The sequence below is a fragment of the Vigna angularis genome, chromosome 5 (genome assembly GCF_016808095.1).
Source record: "Vigna angularis cultivar LongXiaoDou No.4 chromosome 5, ASM1680809v1, whole genome shotgun sequence".
Classification (NCBI taxonomy): Eukaryota; Viridiplantae; Streptophyta; class Magnoliopsida; order Fabales; family Fabaceae; genus Vigna; species Vigna angularis.
Genome location: NC_068974.1, coordinates 4833211 through 4854389, shown reverse-complemented (window position 1 = coordinate 4854389; position 21179 = coordinate 4833211). Strand labels below are relative to the sequence as shown.

The following is a 21179-nucleotide window of genomic DNA, read 5'->3' as shown; positions in this document are numbered from 1 at the left end:
TTTCTCTTCACTTTCAACTATCTTTAATCCAAACATCTCAACTTTTCACCTTTTTTTTCTTGTCGAATCCATTTCATTTTCTCAAAAACATCCTCATTTTGGTTACACGTGATAAAGTTAATAATAATAATAATAATAATAAGTTTGATAAAAGAATTAAGCAGAGAGATAAAAACAACAACAAAAGTTAAAAAGGAAAAAGCAAACAAATAAAATAAAATTAAAAGCACCTTTGATTAAGGAAACTATAAATTTAATAAAGTATCTGATGTTTATTTTCTGGTTTCAACTTTTCGTGCTTGATCTTCTAGAATTTGGTGTTACAATTTGAAGACTTACGGAATTTGGTTTCCAAAATCATGAAAATTTTATCACATTCTAAATTCCAAAAAATCTATCAATTACAACAAATAATTTATTCCATAATTTAATTAGTGTTCTAAAAAAATTACAATAACGAAGAAAGTAGTGTGTATAAAAAAAATACCCTATAAACATTCCTGGTTGAGGCCTATTGTTTCACATTCTTGCACATTCTAGGGTAACTCAGAGGGCTATTTACATTACAAAATTAATTAAAAAATACAATACATGGCTAAAGCAAATGCAAAACAAAGAAAAAGAAAACAATTTTTGGATCACAGTAAAATGATCATTGTTCTACACATGATCTGAACAGTACACCAATTCTTACCTACCCTCATTAAGAGCATCCTTAAGGATCGGTTTAGAAACATTTACGGGTGAATAGTCTGCAGCACCCACCATGCTGGTACTTCCCGACGACTGGTAACTTGTATTGAATCCTTTGACCGCGTTTTCAGTCATGAAGCTGCTAACATCATCAAATTTCCAGTCACTAAGGTATCCAGGCTTTGAAGTAACAGTGTTCACTTCAATATCTCCTGAAAGCATTGCCACCACTCGTGACATCGATGGCCTTAATGATGGTGATGTCTGAGTGCACAGAAGTGCTATTCCCACAATACGTTTTACTTCTTCCTCATTGAATTCTGAAAGTCTAGGGTCCACCAGATCCATTATGAGGTTGCTTTCATGAAGCTGCCAAGCCTAAGAAACAGAAAACCAATGACAGTAAGGTAAAATTATAGACATGTTTTTGAATGTTCAATGCACAAATTGTTTGTCAAAGAGGAGGGGAACATAATAAATCCATTTCACTAGCATTAACACGAGTTAACTGGTATTACCATACAACCATTTCCAACTAATCTTCAGAAGAAAGTTACTTCATCTTATGGTAGTGGGATATTTGCCTTGATGATTAAAAAGCAAAGGCAATTGTTTATTTTCCCAGTACGTTGAGAATCCAAGTGAGTCTAAGTCCCACATTAAATAAAAATGAGAAAGTAGAATGAATGACCCATTAACCTATTGTCTTAAGGTTTTGGGTAGAGAGTGATATCAATCTCTTATATGGTTGGACTCATATGTCATTGATCTTTGTATCTCTCCGATTGAAAACATATAGTTTATCACATGACATATTTTTGGTAAAAAGAAAAGGAAACTAAGCACTTGAAGAATTCGTAATCATGTGAGAAGAGACTCATTTATTGTGCTATTAAGTGAAATATCAATATTATTTAAAAGTTGCCCTGTAAACCAAATGGTACTTTCCTTGGTTATTAGTTAATGAGATTAGATCTGAACTCGATTGCGATACCAATATCGAGATGAAAAGGTATTAACCTTTGGATTATAATTCTTCACAAATAATATAGGTATAATTAAGATAAAAACCACAGATTTAACATCAACCAATATTTAGGAAGATAACATTCATAGGAAATAGAGGCAGCGTGCATACCCATTCAAGAAGATAGACCTTGTCTCCTTCCAAACTTGAATCAGCATTTGGTCTCCCACTTACTAACTCAAGAGCAACAACACCAAATGAAAATATATCTGCTTTCTCTGTAAGGTGTCCACGCATGGCATACTCCGGTGCAAGATATCCACTTTATCACAAGAATTAAGAATATCAACAGTTTAGAATTATTTAAAACAAAATGAACTCCAACCATAAAAAGTTAATTATCTTTTCATGGATCCAATGAAAGATGATTAAGGATTTATTTGGACGAACTTCTCCATAAGGGCTTTTAAAAAAATACGAAAGAAAAATGAAATTGACTTCTCCATATATTCATCTTGGCTTATGCATAATCTAAAAGTAAAAGTTCATAGAAACTGAGATTTTTATCAAATTATCTTGTAATTTTAACTTATGAACAAGTCAATTTCCATATTCTTTTTCTTCCAAGAGAAGTTTGTACCGATATGTCTGAAGTATTGATGACTCACATTGTTCCAGCCACACGGGTGCTTATGTGGGTCTTTTTATCATCGTACAATTTGGCCAATCCAAAATCAGATATTTTGGGTACAAGCTCGTAGTCAAGCAAAATATTACTAGCCTTCACATCACGGTGTACAATACGGAGACGAGACTCTTCATGTAAATATGCTAAACCTCTGGCAATACCCGTGCAAATATCATAGCGTGTGGACCAATTGAGGGTTAAAGAATTTCCTGCCCAAACAGATCACATTTGTCCTTAGTCATTCGTACACATGAAAATGAGAAAACAAATAATTTACGTGCAGATAGACAAAACTTATTTATTCTTTTTCATACCAAATAATCCTTGATCAAGACTCTTGTTCTCTAGATACTCGTACACAAGAAGTTTCTTATTTCCCTCAATGCAACATCCATATAGTTTAACCAGATTACGATGTTGTACAGCTGATATAGTAGCAATCTCAGTTATGAACTGGCTCTTTCCTTGATGAGAGGCTACTGACAGTTGTTTCACAGCAATAACTCTTCCATCATTAAGTGTCCCCTACAAGAACAAAAAAGAAAAATGATATTCTCTTGAAGAAAGCATTAAGAACCTGTTTGGTACAACTTGTTTTTTAAGAAAATTCGCTTTTAGATTTTCATGCATTTGTTTCATCTTTTAAAAGTAATCAGAAACTTTAAAGTATCTAAATCATTACATTGGAAGCTATTTTTGAAAAAGTTTCCATGGAACCATCTACTACTTTTGGAGAAAGAAGAGTGATTTTATGAATACAAACACACATAAATTAGCTTCTGTTTTTATAAAATATCTAAAAGTAATCACCAAAATATTTTACACTAGAATCACTTTATTTTTACTTTGTAACAAAATATCTTTTACTTCTAATATTTTCCAATAAAAACGAAAATTAGGATACAAATTTACTTTCATATTAAACGTACAACTATAAGTAGAGGCTGAGTTATACTGTGCCTAGGGAACCACAACAAAATCTCCATTTATCTCTTGAGGACTAAAACGTAATTATCAATTAAATAGTTATATTAAACAAGCCAAAGGCATATCCAAAGATATCAAGAACCACAAGCACTAAAGTCATATAAAGTCTTACGATAACTCGGAAGCAGGTAAGATCTATGGAGGCATAAAGGCTTATTTGTTTAATTAAATCAATTCAGGGTAAATAAAATAATCAAAGGAGAGTTTAAGCTCCTCTAGAATGATTGTGGGCTTAACATTGACTAGCCAAGAAAATTATTAGAACCAGTATTCACAATGATAACTTTTCAAGTAGAATATAACCTTCATCTTAAAAGGGACAGACTATTACCTTATAAACAGGTCCAAAACCTCCCTCTCCAAGCTTATTTTCGACATTAAAGTCATTTGTAGCATTCTTCAACTCAGAATAACTGAAAGTATATGGCTTTGTATCAATTCCTAAAAGCTCTGCAAAATCATACATGAATAGGGTTAAAAGTTAGGCAACCAGAGACTTATTTTAATGAAAGTTGGGATGAGGCCAACTTTTCTTGCTTTTCAAGTTTAGAGACACCCCCTTTATATAAATTGGATCTGATTGGACAATATTCTCTATACAAAATTTTAAAAAAGAAAAATAAGAACTAAAAGAAAATAAGTTTCTAGATTAAGTTAAAATATAAAAATTTAGAGAAGCTATACAAAATGAGTTTCAACAAATTAACTGGTGCATAAATTAATTTTAATATGTGAAGAAACTTATTTTATTTTTTCTTCTTAATTTTCTCTCGTAGAAGTTGTTACAGCTTAAATATCATGAGAGCATTACTATACAAAAATCTGCAGAGTATTTACCTTCATCCTCATGCTGACGTTTTCTTCTCCGAATGATACAGAAAATCACCAAAACTGATAGGAAGCTTACAACTCCAATTCCAACAACAATTCCAACAATAAGGCCGGTTCTATTATTTGAATTGCTTGGAGGTTCGTTACTGACAGTAGGTATAAAATCTGTACAATACAGGCACACCCTATTAAAACAAAATTTTTCTTTTGAATATTTTTCTGACAAGAGATTATACATTATTGTTAAAGGTTAGTAGTTAAACAACTGAATTGCCTACTTTTTTTCTTCTTTTGTAGTTTTACCTGGGATAGCATGGATGGCTTGAATCAAGGGCCCATAAGTACCTTGAGCTGGTATGCAACAAGTCCCCTTTCCAGCCCAAAAGAGATGGATGTCAATATAGTTTTCCGTCACTTCAAACCTAAATTGCCTTTGGACAGCTCTGACTGAGATGCCCCCAGCTTCCTTTTTTATGTCGAAATCTTTCAAAACAAGATTCCCCTAGAATATTCGAATGGAAAAATAAAAACGAAAGTATAATAAAATACAAGAAAATAGAGGGTCAAACAATAATTTTCTTTTTGTCCCAAACCAACGACACAACATGGATTCAAAATATTTAGCATAAAACATAACCTGGTTCTACAAATTTGATTTGGACAAAAGACGAAATATGCTCAGTGGAGATGAAATACTATTTAATTGGACAATTAAGGAAAAAAGAAGAAGAAAACTTTCCTTTCCTACCAATTCTCATTCGACCAATGTAAGCTAAGAATAATGCACACGTGACCTTAAATCATTATCAACAACGGCCAAATCCTCATATTTTAAAAATACTTAGTAGAAATTTCAAGGTGATGGCATCTTTAAATACTTAATGAACAATTTTCTCTTCACCAGAACAGAACACCGAGATGAATATAAGAAGTTACAGAGACGCCGTACTTCTATAAACACTTGGTCTTATGTGAGATGTTGGATTGTAACATGTGTACAAATACTCTAATATTATAAAAATAGTTGAAAGATGCTTTTAGTATTTGCAAATTGAAAAATATTTAGTTGTAGTTACTCAAATATAAATCATCCCCCTTTTGATACATCGTTATGGAAATGTGGTACTGTTGTACTAATTTCCATAAATGAGAAAATAAAAGCACATGATAATTTAACAAACTAGGTAGATGTACAAGTTCTTAAGGTTGATACTTATTGTCATTGTTGTTGCACTATCATCTATGATTTCCAAGCATTTTGATAAGTACAAAAGTACCTGGATATATACATCAAAGACTCGTCTCCCAAGACTTTCCCATCTTCCAGCAGAATCCAGAATAGCTGTTTCTGCAAATTGAAGGGTGATGTTGTAAAAGCCATTTTCCAGCCCCAAGCCATAATATCTTAATGATGAAGGAGAGACCCGTGCTGTTTGGAAGAGCTCCGTATTCATAGTGTTAGTGAATTGATTAGACACAAATTTTGTGTATTCTGGATTACTATTGCCCGTAAACAATCCAACATTACTAACAGCCCATCTACTTGTATCAGTAACAAAGTATGTAGCAGAACCAAGTGTCTCATTCTCCCTTTCATATGTGATTCCTTCTGTGGACGTAATTTGGGGTCCGCCACACTTGATAGCAAAGTCAGAATCTGCACAGAATCATAGATAACTGATCAATGAGTGGCAAGGAGTATTACATAACAAGATTAACTTCATAGAGCCTCCTATTTCTCAGTAAAGTGTGATTTAGGTTCGATAAGATATGGTCAAAATGGTTTTGGACCTTAGTTCCTACATTTTAAAAACAATAGTTTTGGATCCAGTATTTATGAAATATGATGATTTTTTCGTCTTTAGTCCCATAATTCATTTTAGTTTGACCAAGGACAAGATTCATCATATGTTAGAAAATGAAAGGATTACACCACAATTTTTAAATGGTAAGTACTAAATCCAATTTTAACTAAATATTGAGTTACCTAACCTATTTTATCCTATTTCTTTTCCATGTAATGAAAAAGGAAGGCATAGAAATCCTTCAGTCACAGTAAAATTATGTTAAAGTCAAACTTACATCTTCCAACACCTCGATTGCAAGGAAAGTTTTTCTGGAGACAGTTGAGCCCAAATGGCAAGCCACTGCAAAGGAAAAGTTACCAAATAAAAAGATTGGTCCACAAATGAATGGCAAACAAAATACAGTACACTTGTATGGAAATGAAAATGTTTCAAATGGATTGAAAGATTGTCAAAATAATAAATAATGGATGCACTAGCATATGAATCTAGATAGACTAAACTCTGAGGAACAAAATCCAAGCAGGATCGTAATTCATATTATAGACAAAAATAGGTGATACGGGGTATGGTTTAAAAGAACTTTTAAAACAATCATCATTAAAGAAATTGTGTAATAATCACCTGGTATCTGAACCATCATCTATCGACAAGTTGTTAGCAACTAAATTCCTGCATCTCAAACCCAAAAAGTATTGCAATGAGTTTCAGAATATATAATCCCTCTCTCTCACACACATACATAAGGGAAGGGTTACTCCATGTCATCACCTTTTATTTTCTTGAAATCTAATAGTTTATAATTAGTTACTCATTAACACCAATGATGATGAAGATTAACTCTCATAGTGTTACTCTTAAAGAACAAACAAGTGTACGCACACATGTAATTCAATTATAATGTTAAAATTTGAACTAAAATTTAGTTCAACATTTAAAGGTGAGAGGAGACATGAAATTTTTTACTATTTTAGTATAATAAATAATAGGAAGATAGCTGTTACCATAATCATGATATAAATGAGTAAAAAAAATTTGTTATTAACTTGAATTGTATTTATATTTATTTTCACCTCTTTCAAATGCAGATCACTTTAGAAAACATTTAGTCACTAAAGTAAATTTATTTGCTTACTCTTGCTATCCATTTAATCATTTTAATGTTCGAGATTGCGTTTTTGACTAGTAGTATAGTCAAACAAAATCATAGGAAATATGATGTATAAAAGGATTGGAATGTTGGATATGTATAGCATTCCATAATACTACAATATGATTCACTTCTCACAATATTGGATTCGTATAACATACAAAAATGTAACAATATTGTTGGAATTGTAAAAGAAGTGGAACATAAGAAGTGGATCATAGTGTAGAAAGAGAACGATTTGTTGAAAAAGCCCTCTATCTTTGGACTCGTGTATATATGTTATACAATAAACAAAAATGAATTCAAGAATGAAATGCCTGTTTTCTAAAAGTACTTAACTACTTATCTAAGCTTCCTCTGTTTATTACTCATTACAATCCTCTTAATAGCCTGGTAGACCTGTTACGTCATCCAATCCAAAACTAGTCCATCTCTATTTGTCTAACTTAGACCCATTTTATTGGGCCCTTACTAACAAATTGATATGTAAAAGGAGACAAAAAAATAATCACAGTACTTACAGTTGTAAATTTGCTTCGTTTACCCAAGAGGGGAGGCTTCCTGATAGATCATTGTATGACAAGTCTCTGCAAGCATGTTAAGTCAAACCAAATCAAGGAAAATACTTGGGGAATGATGGTTTGAAAATAGTGCAGACAAAATAAGCTAAGTCTAATATTCATATTTGTTGACAAACTATGTGTGTTGCAAGTTCATTATTGAACCTGTACAAATTCATGTTACACAAATACATACATACAAGTGTGGATAGAAGTGTCAGATATGACACCCGTAGGAAAACTTACATATGAATAAGTATGATAAGATAAAGTAAAACACTAACAAACATTTATGTAAGTTGTAAATCATCGAAATAAAACATCATATAAACAAATAAAGCCGCTGCAAGCAATTCCACTAGTGAGAAAAGTTGAGAAAGTCAAATAAACATCAATTTGTTGCCTTTTCTTTTTCAGCATTAGTATTTAATCATTATAGACTTGATATATGACTACGATTTAGCTAGTACATATTATTACCAACATATATCATCAAACAGTTTCAAAAATAAATAAAATTACATGTGTACTTATAGTTTCCTATGGTGTCCTAGGAATACAGATACATATACCTAATAACAACACATACACATATAACATCAATTTTAAAGCATCCAAGTTGTATTAAAACAATTACGACATGTGGACACATACTTAATCAAAATAAATACAAATAGAAAATTGACAAGTAACAACATGGAAAAGCACACACTCTTTCCTCTCAGTAAGATAATACATTTTTTGTTCATTTTAATCTTTAAACTAGCAGGACAAAGTTCCAATTAATCTCTTTTGTATTCAGATGGTGCAATTTTTCAAAATTTAAAATAGCAATTAAGTGTAAGGCTGGGCAGAACACTAGGACTTTCATCGAACTATGGGTCATATGCAGACAATGTCAGGTGATTTAGAAATCACCAACTAAACTTCTTGAATTCATCAAATTATCCTCGATTTCAAGTAAACAAAAAAACCTTATTGATCAACAACTGGAGTTTGGCGAGTTTAAGGAATCGTGTTTGTGAGGTTCGAAGCATATGCAACCGATAGTTTAGGGGCACCTTGGATTTTGACCTAGTATTTTGAATCAGAAAGTAATGAATTTCATTCTCCATAATTCAAATAAGTCAATCTTACTCACATATTCTGAAGTGATGAACGTTTTTGTGTTGGAAGGGTGCCATTTAGTTTATTATTTCCAAGAAACCTGAAATTTGATGAAAACATCCTTTAAAATATGTACTTAAGCATATCAACAAATGAATTTTCAATTTCTTAGAAATGTATTATTACAAGGTATTGAGCGAGCTCAAATTGAAAATTGAACCCGGAATTTGTCCTTCGATGCTATTGAAACTTAAATCCCTGCAATAACCAACATAAATATATAACTCTCTTGAGTTGGAAAAGGATAAAACTATAAGACAAGATACATGTTTTCTCTTTATCAAATAAAAGAAAGAAAATGTCCAATTATGTTATCCGTATGATAAATTAGAGGAAAAGTCGTATCTTTCTACCACAACAATGAAAATTACGAAGTCAAAAATATAATTGAACACAAATCAGTAATGAACATGTTGAGTACTACTTATTAAGATATGCCTCGTATAACCAGCCAGTAATCAGATTGGACACATTTGGAATAGCAACAAAGAGTTAACTAATTTGTTGCTTTCTAGTAAACAACTTTTACATTATTTCATTTGAATATAGTTTGAGACAAACAGGTGATACTCACAGTTGGGTCAAATTGTGCAGCTCTCCAATGAAGGACGGAATTGAACCAGAAATATTGTTATTCCTCAATTCTCTGCAACAATTGTAACAAATAAGTAAAAAAATTAAGTCTGAAAGCAGAGTGAGTCATGGACATTAGCAAAGCGGAGCCTTACAAGGTAGTCAAAGATTTCATATTCTGTAGAAATTCCAGTGAGGAGCTCCCATTAGATAAACCACTTATTCTCCTACATTTATATCATACTTAATATATTAGGTTTCATCAATCAATAATACCCATACAAAAAACTAGTGGTGGTACTCACAATTCTGTTAAAGAAGTCAAGTTGGAAAGTGACGAGGGTATTGAGCCATTAAAAGAATTGCCTTGAAACCTCCTATCAAAACATACAGTAATTCACCAAAACTGTCAGCACACATTTGGAATAGAATACGAAAGTAACCATAGCAAGAAAATTTTCTGGTAACAGAATACTCAGAAGGATAATAATTCACAAGAATTGTTAGTAAGCACTTCTGGAAAAGAAAATGAAAGTGGCCATAAAAAGAAATACTTCTGGAATAGAATACCAAAACACAACCATTCACGAAAAATTTCAGTACATACTTTTGTAATAGAATATGAAAGTAACCATAAAAAGAAAATTTTAATTCCACATCCAATATAATATATTTTATCAAAAAGTGTTCCACCTACTAAATTCAAATTAAGGAGGAAAACATAGTTGACTGGTAATGTTGTCTTACAAGACTTGAAGCCTAGTCCAATTCCCTATGAAGTTTGGTATATTGCCTGTGAGTTCCACGTCTGAAGCCCATCTGAAATGAAAAGAAAAAACTTTATTGATGTATAAGTTTTCTTTCTTTAGGCACGTCAAAGGAGGAATATCTTACACTGTTACCAAACTCGTGAGGTCTGCAAATGAGGATGGAATTGGACCACTAATTCCAGAACTATCAATGTAGCTGCAAGGAAATATCGTGAAATTAATATTTTCTTCTGCTCACAAGGGTAAGCAACTGCATAACAAAGTGTAATTTTGAAAAATATCCCATACTTTGCATTATTGAGAACCGACCAACTCATTATTCACGACAATTATGCTTATGACGATTCTAATTGATGACTGTGGACAATAATAAATAGTTGTTTGTTACATGCATTTAGTAACCAAAACACTATAATATTGTAGTTCCCCAATGATATTGTTGCTGTTTGCAGACACAAACCATATTTGAAAGAGTGGTATATGCGTCCATCTCTATGACTATATTCTACACAAAGATATGGAAACTTACACAGGGGTACGACTTCAACGTAGAGATAGGATTCACTATCATTAGAAAAAGAAAGAATTTACTAATGTTGGACAATAACTATTTGAGATGCAACATGCAAGGATGGCTGCATTGGGGCATGTGTGGCTTTGATTTTTCAACTATTCCAGAGTTTAAACTGGCTGCGCATATATAACATGCAGAAATTTCACTTTTGCTACTAAACTTCTAATATAAGAAAACATTTTGCTAGGTGATAATATTTTAGCATACAAAAGGAAACAATAAATGAGTAAAGTCAGTGGATATGTATGTGCGTAAAATATGTAAAATAACAACTCCATAGGACCCAAGCTTGATTAAAAAAATAATAATACAAATAGAAGCTAAGACTGCAGAAATACTTACAGTTGTTCGACCTTTGTGAGTTTCCCAAGTTCGGATGGGAGAGATCCTGAGAAATTGTTTGACGAAATACTCCTACAAATTTAACAAATAATAAATCTCATTAGTACCATCAAGAGAAATTTCTCATGCACACCGTCAGGTATCCACAACAAAACAACATTGGATTAATTAAAGAGAATAATGTTTTCGTGCGAGCAAATTCTTATGTAAAACAGTGAATTTCCCTTTTATCCATTTAGATAGTCATAACTAATCTAAAGGAAAAAAAAACATTTCGAACCAAAATTTTCCATGTGGATTTCTATCAATTCATGACTCATTTTGTACAATGTCCAGGTCACTTTCACACCATTAATTAAACTTTAAACTAGCACTCAAGACTGAGATGTGAAAAGTGTAAGTTATTCAAAGTATTTTCAACTTAGATGTGTATTATGGATCCGCATTTGAATTGATCCGACACGAAATCAAACATGCACTCGTATTACAAGAGACAATATTATAACTTTGGCACAAGGAGCGAAGTTAACCCAAAATACTAATTCATTATGTGAGTTAACCCCATCGATTAAATACCACTTCATTTTCTATCAAATGTAAGACTCATAACTGACCCCAAATATTTTTGGTGACTACTTGATCCTGAAAAACAACCCATATGCAATTTCATAACCGGAGGAAGAAAAGTTCAAAAATAAACAACATACAGTACTATTAACTCTGTAAGATTTCCCAATTCCTTTGGAAGCTCCCCTGATAAACTATTGATTCCAAGGCTCCTAACAAAGAGAAAACTTAACTGTTAGAAGTTATGCGTCACAACATTAAATTCGTAGAACATTATGAAATGAAATTGGGTTGAATTGTCTTACAAGTACTGCATACGAGTTAGATTTCCAATAGCTGGAGGCAGAGAACCCGTCAAGTAATTTTGCCCAATATTTCTGCTTGCAATTTGATGGAACTTAGTACAACAAAAAACTTGTAATTCTTTCTAAAGAACAATAAATCAAAAGCTAAAAATGCACCAAAATAATTTTAGATTCTCAATCAATCATAACTTTAATAAATTTGTTAACTTATATAATAACTACCCTAAAAATCACAGACGAAATTACTTTTAATTGGTTGGCAGATGCATTAATATGTGCACAAAAATTAAATTTATAGTAAGCTAAATCAATATACCAATTTTGATATACAGATTTTCTTTTCTACAATTTTATTATTATCATGACAACAGTTTTTATACTGTGATAAGTGTTATCAATGTAGTAGTAACCACTTATTGTGGAACAAAATGTGAACCCCCATGAATGAATGTCTGAGTATCCTCTGGTAATAATAATAAAGCATGTGCTGAACTTATTAATGAGGAAGAAAACATACAAATTGGTGAGATAGGTGAGAGTCCATAGTTCTTCTGGAATTTCACCAAACACGTTCAGTGCATAGACCCTCCTGTGCCATTCAAAACATAAGTAAGCCTACAAATTCAATGTACAGCAACAGAGAAATTTGATCTGAAAAATAGAATAAATTAAGTTGAGAGAGCGAGAGAGATACAGTGCTGTGATGTGGCAAGTAGTTCGATTGTTAAATGAACAGTCACATCTGATGAATGGATTGTAACTTTCAGGGGTGGAAGTACTATCAATGGCATTTCCACTGCACAGTTCACCGCTTATATTCCACACATTTGTGACTGCGGAGATATCCCATGTACTGAAGATTGAATTTAAAACTCTTGCTGCATTCAGAAATTCACTTTTTCAGGGAAATGCACTCACTTTAATATTAAAAAGAAACCAACTAAAAAAAATAAAAATAATTTGATCGACTTATATATAATAGAAAAAATCCATATAGAAATAGGACGTGAACAAATCAAAATATAGAAGTGAGGTGCAAAATCCAGGTTAAAGTTAAGTTCATAATCCATTTTCTAAAATCTATGTTTTACAAATTTAGTTTGGTAGATTTTAAGGTTTGGGATTTAGTTTATATCAGCAAATTAAAGAAAAAAGAAATAAAATTATTTAAAGTTGATAAATTTTTCGTTTTTTTTTTAAATTACTTAACCAGGTCAAAAATAGACTTAAACAAAACCTAACATTGCTCCAGGACGATTCGATTTGTGTCAAATTTCGTTCCTTTTCTTTTTCTAATTTTCAATTAGATTTTTTTTCGAAAAATCGTGACCTTTAAAATATAAACTTAAATAATATTATTATTGTTAAATAATGATAAAATTAATTTATTGCTTATATTTTAATGAAATTTGATTGTTTTAATAAATGTAAATAATTAAATGAAATAATATTTTCAAATTAGGAATGAAATTATAGAATTACTTTTTGATAAGATATTATCTGTATCTCTCGTGTATTTGAAATTGATATATTATATCAAAATAATAAAAATATGAAAAATAAGAAACGAGAGCTATTAAAATAGTAGAAATTAAGTTACGTGACTCGTTGAAAAAAGTAAACTTATAAGAAAATCTCCAAAATATCGTTATTAATAATTCTAAGTATGAATTAAAAATGAAGGTGAAAAGTCAAAATATATATAAAATAAGGTTTGAGAATAAGACAGTGACAGGGTTATCTTTATACTGTAACTGTATCAGTATAATGTTGTTCCATCTAATTTTCACATCTCAACAATATTAATAACAATTTAATTATTTTTAACCCATATATCAACCTAGTTTTTCCAAAGAGATTAATATTTGACATCATCTTAATTCAATACTGTTGATGGATCATGAACAAGTTTGAGTAAAAAAGTTCAGAGATTTCCTTTTCTGATAATTTCTCTGCTGAATTTCCCAACAAGAAAACCATTGATAGAAAGTATGTGTGCAGAGGCTGTCACAGAAAGGAAAAAAGAAAGAAGATAGTTACCTTCAGAAGGGTCAGTGGTGGCGTTTGCAGATTGAGCTTGAGAAAAGCTAACGAAGCAACTGAAGTGACAGAAGAACACGGCAACGAGAGCAAAAGCCAAACCATGTGACATCCATCCCATGATATGAAGAACACGATCACCCCACAATAACAATCTTTGAAAAAATTTGTCGAGTGCTTTCAAACTTGGCCGATCGACTTTCAGGTTAATGAGAAATTTAGTATTTGGTGAGCAATCGCAGTGTTAGGGAGAAAGATTGGAACGTTGGTTTGCTTTTATAAGACTCTACTTGCAAAAGAGAGGCAAAAATGGCGTCTCTGACCACAATTTTCAACGTGTGTAACTACTTGCAAAAGCTTACGTCATGTTCCACCATAGCACACCAGATGGCCCGCGTGTAACATGATCAACTAGGTTATATACCAATAAATAATTTTAGTGGTCATTTTTTATGTGGTTAGCTAACATGCAAATTGTGGACCACCAACCATGTAAAAAATCATAATATACCAACTGCCTTTTTTACTTTAATCCTAAAAAAAAATCTCTTGGACAATTTTTCACGTTTGTTATGCATTAATTATATATATATATATATATAACAACTTCCAAGATTTCTTTTGAGTATTCGTACCATATCTAGTACTAAATAATTTTGTCTAGATTTTTTTAATTCGAGTTCAATTTAGTTGTAAGTGTTTTAATTCTCACAAGAACTGTAATCAACGATGATTTACAAGTCGTTTAGATTATTACTCTTGCAGAGAATATATGATTACAATACAAAGTAGTCTAATCACTCATAGGTGTTTCTCTCTTTTCTCTTTCTCTCTGTCTTTTAATCAGTAAACAATATTACAATGAAGGTTGGAAGTATTTCTTTTCTTCTCTTCTCTTTTCTCTTCTTCTCTTCTCTTTTCTCTTTTTTTCTTCTCTTTTTGACGCTTCTAAGAATAGATATTTTGTTGTAAGCTTTTCTCTTGCTATCCTCTTGATTTTTCTTTCAAAAGCTCTTCAATTTAAAGGATTTTTGAATAAATGTCCGCTAGACTAAGCGTTCGCCTTGATTCTTGTGTTTTCTCTTTCTTCATGTGCATCAACCGTTGGATAAGTCAACTTATCAGAGCATACATGTTTTTTCAGTACTTTGCTTGAAGTAGGTAATACGTCCTTTTAGGAATGGTTTTCATTAATGATAATCGATTCAATCGACGTAGATTCAAAAATATAGTCGTTACAACGATTAAAAACGGCTAGTTTTTCAATTCTCTCTATAAATACTCATTCATAATCGATTAACAACCTCCCATTGCACCCAAACTCTACCAAAATCAAGATTAATCAAGCTTTTACTCTCTTTCTCATACTTTTCTTCTACACCTTCTTTGATCTTCATTGCTGATTCAAGGTGCAAGATGCCTACACGCAGACGTACTGGTGGTGCATCCTCTTCACGTCCTCAAGCTCCCAGACCTGCCACTCTTGAAGGATGGATCTGTGATCCGGAGAAACAAGCTGAGTTCGGTCAATTTTGGCAGGAGAGATGGATCATGGGTGTGAAGTATGTTCGCTTAGAGTACTACAAATTTTATGGGTTCCAATTTCCTAATTTATTTGCAAACCAAGGCTTAACCAATCTCGTTGAACAAAAGGAATGTATTTATTCCGACCTCATTCGGGTATTCTACCACAATTTTTGTTATCGTGATGGTGTTGTTACTACTAAAGTAAAAGGGTTACGCATCATTCTTGATGGCGACATCTGAACCAATGTAGTTATGCTCACCATCTGGGATGATGCAGTGAAAATTCATCTTGGAGTTCCAAAGTTCAATCGTCTTCTTGCCTTCCAGTCTTTTTTTAGAAACCCTCAACAACAATTAAACCGACAACAACTACTGGTGGGCGGTTTCAAAGTGGAGGAGAGGATGATCCATTACCTGAAAATTTGGATCCTATGCTCTCGTGCCACTAATCATGCTCAATACTCTAAGCAAGATCTTCTCCTTATCTATGGTATTTTGAACCATGTCCACATTGATTGGCCTTCTCTCATCACTGACACTATGCTAAAGGCACAATAATTTTTAGCCTATCATCTCCCTTTATGCTCTCCTTATTTCTTGCATCCTTGAATTTAAATGAGTCAATGTTGAAGGTGAACATACTCAAGCTATTCAGTTGATTGGCACAAAAATTGGTGAAACTACTTTACGCCAAATGGGCTTTGTAGCACATGGAAATGTATTTCTTCATAAAGATGAAGAAAATCAAGAAGATGAAGATGATGATGTAGATGCTCACATGGCAGAACCTATACGTGAAGTTGCTCCATTTGCAGCTGGTCCCTCAACTATTCCTTCCTCTTCATCATTTTCCATGGAAGAGTATTTTGCAAACCTCTCAAAGCAAATGGAAGATATGAGTTTGGTTCATCAAGTAAGATTTGATGAACTAATGGAAATGCATCAAACTCATCATGACTATGTATGTGAGAGATTTGAAGATTTTGACACTAGGTTGGGCAACATTAAGGATCGCCTAAACCTTCAACCTCCTGATTATCCTCCAACCCCTCCTTTCTAAATCTTTATTGTATTTCTTGGTTAAAGTTGAATTTCTGTTTTTCTTGTATTTCATGATGCATTTTGTTATTTCATTTTATGAAAATTCACTTTTATTTCTGAATTACATATATTCTTTTGATGAGGAGGAGAACCATTTAACGGGGAGCCTTTATTCTTGATAACTTTTTGTTTATGATAAAAAGGGGGAGAAAACTTTTAATTAATGCAATTATTACTAACATGTTTGTGTTGTTTGTAAGTCTGGATCTTTACAGGAAATTAGAAATGCTTTTAAACAAGAGATTTTTTATCATCATAAAAAAGGAGGAGATTGTTACCAATAAGGAGCATTGGTATCTTGAAGCTACTATGAAGTTTTGATGATGTTAAAAGCTAAAGAATTGAAGAATCTTAGTGTATTTATATTAAAAACATTTTGTAGAAACAATTGTATAGGAATAACTTTGATGATGTAAAAATACTTAGATGTTTTCCTTTTTAGGGAATCATTGCGCAGATAATTGATTATCACAAGCCAAAATAGAAAGAGAATGCTCGCGCAAATAATCAATTATTTCACAGAATAATCAATTACCACTGTCTGATTTAATATTGTCCAGGGCGCGCAAATAATCGATTATCCCTCAGGATAATCGATTATCACTTTTTGGAAACCTCATAACAGCCGCAAATAATCGATTATCACTTAAGATAATCGATTATCACTAGCAGTTGGGAGTTGACTTTTCAGTTTCTGACCCTTGGGCTATATATACACATTCCTAAACCTCTTATAGGTTTAACTAAGCCATTTGAGAATACAGAAAAAAGTATGAGGAGGTTCTCGAGTGTTAGTGTGCTCGAATCAAGTCTTATGAATAGGAGAAGCTTGCGCGTGAATTTAGTAATTACAGGAGTGTGTTAGAAATTCCGTTTTATTGGACAAGGGTGTGAATTTAGTAATTACAGGGGATGCGTCAAAAATTATATTTTTAGTGGACAAGGGGTGTATTTAGTAATTAGAGGTGGTGCGTTCGAAATTTTGTTTTATTGGACAGTGGTGTGAACTTAGTAATTTCAGGGGGTGCGTCAGAAATTCTGTTTTGGTAGACAAGGGGTGTGACGACGAAATACAAGGAAACAACATTGTTTTGTGAATTGTCTGATTGTGATATTATCTTCTGCGTCGACATAAGATGTTATGACTTGTTATAGTATGTGTTTAATGTGTTCATATTGTGTGATATACTATGATATCTCTGGTTGCTCACCCTTGCATGTTGTGGTTGTGGTTCCATCTACAATGATCGTACGTGTACGGGAGTAGATGGAGAATAAAACTTGTCGGGTTTTTATATTGTTTTTTTTTATTTACATCTGTTTGGTTTTGGTATTTTAAGGAACAAGTAAGTTTTGGTTTGTTGTAATGTATGGACTTAAGGTATTATGATATTTGTATGGTTTGCTTCCACAATGTTATTTAAAAAAAAATTGGACGAGAACGTTTCATACAATTCGTACTCTAAGATTATTTTTTTAGGGTTAAATATGTTTTTAGTCCCTCAACTATCACGCGATTTTGTTTTTTGTCCCTCTTTCAAAATTTGGTACACTTTGATCTTTCTCCTTAAGGAAACTATAATTTTTCGTCCTCCAAAACCAACGGCGTTAAAAATAAGCTGAGATGGCTAACGATGGTCTGACACGTCATTTTTTTTACACTCTCAATCTTTCCGAATTTTCTCCCTCCCTCTCCCTCTGACTCCTTCCTTGCATCTTCCACTCCCTCCATCATCTTCACCCAATCCTCCAAACAAAGAAACCCATCACTGTCAGAATCCACTGCCGCAATCACCATCTGAGCCTCTCTCAACCCAACCTCCCCACCCAGCATCCCTATTTTGTTCCTCAACTCACAAGCTGAAATCTTTTCATCACCGTCCTCGTCCAAGTACCTCAGCACCCGCTCGTATTCACTACCCTTAATCATCATTCCTCTCAACAAAGAATCATCATCCTCCAAGTATAAACTATTGCATCGAGGACAATGCAGAATCTTGTCTGGTTTCTTAAAGATTTTATCTTGATCTGTAGTGCTACTCTCTGTATTATTTTCCACTGTTTTGGAATTTACTTTTGACTCACTTTACTGCCGATTATTATGTAGGGTCTCTTGTTTGCTATCTGTTGAATCAGAATAATTCTCTCGTTGCTCAGAGTTTTCAGTACAAAGCATTTCAACTTCTTTTTTCTTTAAGCCATTATAAGCATTCTGAAATTTAAGTTTAATTAATGACAAGTTAAGTAGAACAATGTTGTGGGAAAATTAAGAATAGATGAGAAGCAAAATCAATATTTATTTCCTATGAAAAATATAAAATACCACACAAAAGGAACAATTGGAACTTAGCAATTTCTCAGTAATAGCAAATAGTAGTTTCTCAAGGAATAACATATTGGTTCATACATGAAACCATGTTCATCTCCTATTTCTAATGTGCCTCAACTTCAATTTATCTCTCCCATCAAACTGTCATATTCATGAAAATGAATCATACTAGAACTGGTAACTTATAAACAACAACAATTGCATAAATTTACTGAAAAAAGACCACAAAGAGCACCTAGAAACTTATGGACTTGATTGTTGCGAACTTTTGTTCTTCAAAAGGGAACCAGGTTTTTTTTATGCAAACTACATAAGTGCTGATAAGGAAAAATGAATAAGTAACTAAATGAAAGATTCTAGTAGAATGAAGCCACATTAATCCAAAGAAAATATTCATCGCATATATCAACATTTCTGTATAAAGATGGAAAGGAACTGATTCATAGATAATCAACGACATTGCTCCAATGAAGATGAAACAAGTTACGTTATATTTATGGTTGAGAGAGGCTGAGATGGTGATTGCAACGATGGATTCTGACGGTGATGGGCTTCTTTATTTGGAGGATTTGGTGAAGATGATGGAGGGAGTGGAAGATGCAAGGAAGGAAACGAAGGAAGTGGGAGGGAGAAAAGCTGAGAAAGATTGACCGTGTTAGAAAAAAAAAATGACGTGTCACACCACTGTTAGCCACCTCAGCTTATTTTTAATGTCGTTGGTCTTGGACGACGTAAAATTATAGTTTTCTTAAAGAGAAGGATCAAAGTGTACCAAAAGTTGAAAGAGAGACAAAAAATAAAATCGCGTAATAGTTGGGGGACTAAAAACATATTTAACCCTTTCTTCATACATGACATCCTATTAGGGGTGTTATACATGCCTGGTGGAATTATCCCTTTGCCAAACTCCTTAAAGACAAGTGTTGGCTAGATGACGCATGATTTCCTCTAGATGCATATGTGTTGGAAAAAATTGCTTGTTGCCAGTAGAGGTAAGCATATGATTCGTTGACGTTGGTTGAAACATCAGAATTCCATGTCTTTTTGGGATTAGCCAAGACTGGGCATGTGGAAGTAGGGCACACATCCTTAATTAGTTAAACCCTAGTCATCTTTATGGACCTTCAGTCAATAGCAGTGAATCAAGGTGCAATCACATCAAGCAGTAAGAGAACTTCTTTTATTTCTTTGATCATGGCCACCATGAAGAACTGCTTGAAAAAATCCAGAGGTAGCTTAAGACTCAAATGAGTGGTTGGCACAAGCGAGACCTTGGATAGGGGTCATAGAAGCTAACACTACCCTATTGGTAAAGTCCAACAGTGATTGAGCGTTGTGCTTCCTTCTGAGATTCTTGAAGAACAAGACGAAGTTCTTCATTTTCTTACTTATATGCCTTTTCATCAAGAAATGGTGGAGGGTATGAGGTGGAGGCTTTTTGGGTGTTTCTAGGCTTTGGAAGGGGTCGTTCAATGATGGTGGTTCCAATGAGAATTATTTGTGGTGTCATGCACATTAACTAGAGATAAAACAAGTTTACAGTGTATAAATTGTTGTAAACCCTACCTTACAAGTTAGTTTTATGAAAATAAGTTAGACTTAAACTCTCTTTCTAATGTAATATTAAAATCTATCTAGTGAACTGTAACACTTATTATGTGAATTGTTATCAGATTACTGATAAATATCTAATTTCATGCATGAATACATGTGTCTTAACATGAGATAGGTGTATTGAAGATCAATTTATACTTATAAACGAGTTTTAATTTAAAAAAAAAGAGGTTAAACTCAATTTCTAATAGCTATTAAAATACATTATAAAATAAGAATAATATATTTAAAGGTTTAAACCCTCGTTTGGTCCTCGTATTTGTGTGCCAATCTCAAGTGGGTCCTCGTTTTTTTTTCGGTCTCAATCAGGTCCATAAACTTGTAAAAATGAGTCAATTAAGCCCTCTCCATTAAGTTTTCATTGACGCCGTCTGCAGATGCTGAGCTGTAATTTTTTTTAGTTGAGGTGGCAATGTGTATTAAAACGAAATGTGTATTAAATTGAATGAGTGTTCTGTTGTTCAGTGACTCTCATGTCATTCATCACCTTGCCATCATCACCAATAATCTCCGCATGTACATACCCCAGCTTTCACAATTTTCTCTCCCAGCTCCTCCACCTTCTCATAAATTTCATTGGTCTTCCCAT

General features: G+C 32.8%; 1 protein-coding gene across 2 annotated transcripts; it reads right to left on the bottom strand.

Moving 5' to 3' along the window:
* Positions 1-395: 395 nt before the first annotated feature.
* On the bottom strand, positions 396-14337 carry LOC108340294 (probable LRR receptor-like serine/threonine-protein kinase At1g56140). 2 transcript variants are annotated; one of them, XM_017577572.2, is made up of 24 exons: positions 14020-14337; positions 12674-12857; positions 12497-12568; positions 11980-12051; positions 11815-11886; positions 11108-11179; positions 10316-10387; positions 10169-10240; positions 9727-9798; positions 9577-9648; positions 9423-9494; positions 8975-9046; positions 8823-8888; positions 7643-7708; positions 6596-6643; positions 6249-6313; positions 5444-5823; positions 4470-4668; positions 4173-4331; positions 3667-3785; positions 2663-2873; positions 2329-2557; positions 1832-1982; positions 396-1071 (listed from the first exon to the last, which is right to left on the bottom strand). In XM_017577572.2, exons 1-24 carry the CDS (start codon positions 14138-14140, stop codon positions 691-693), a joined length of 3099 nt encoding a protein of 1032 aa, XP_017433061.1. In that variant the 5' UTR covers positions 14141-14337; the 3' UTR covers positions 396-690. The 2 variants fall into 2 exon arrangements, with proteins under 2 accessions (XP_017433061.1, XP_052733534.1); XM_052877574.1 differs by lacking the exons at positions 8823-8888; positions 8975-9046.
* Between the last annotated feature and the right edge of the window lie 6842 nt (positions 14338-21179).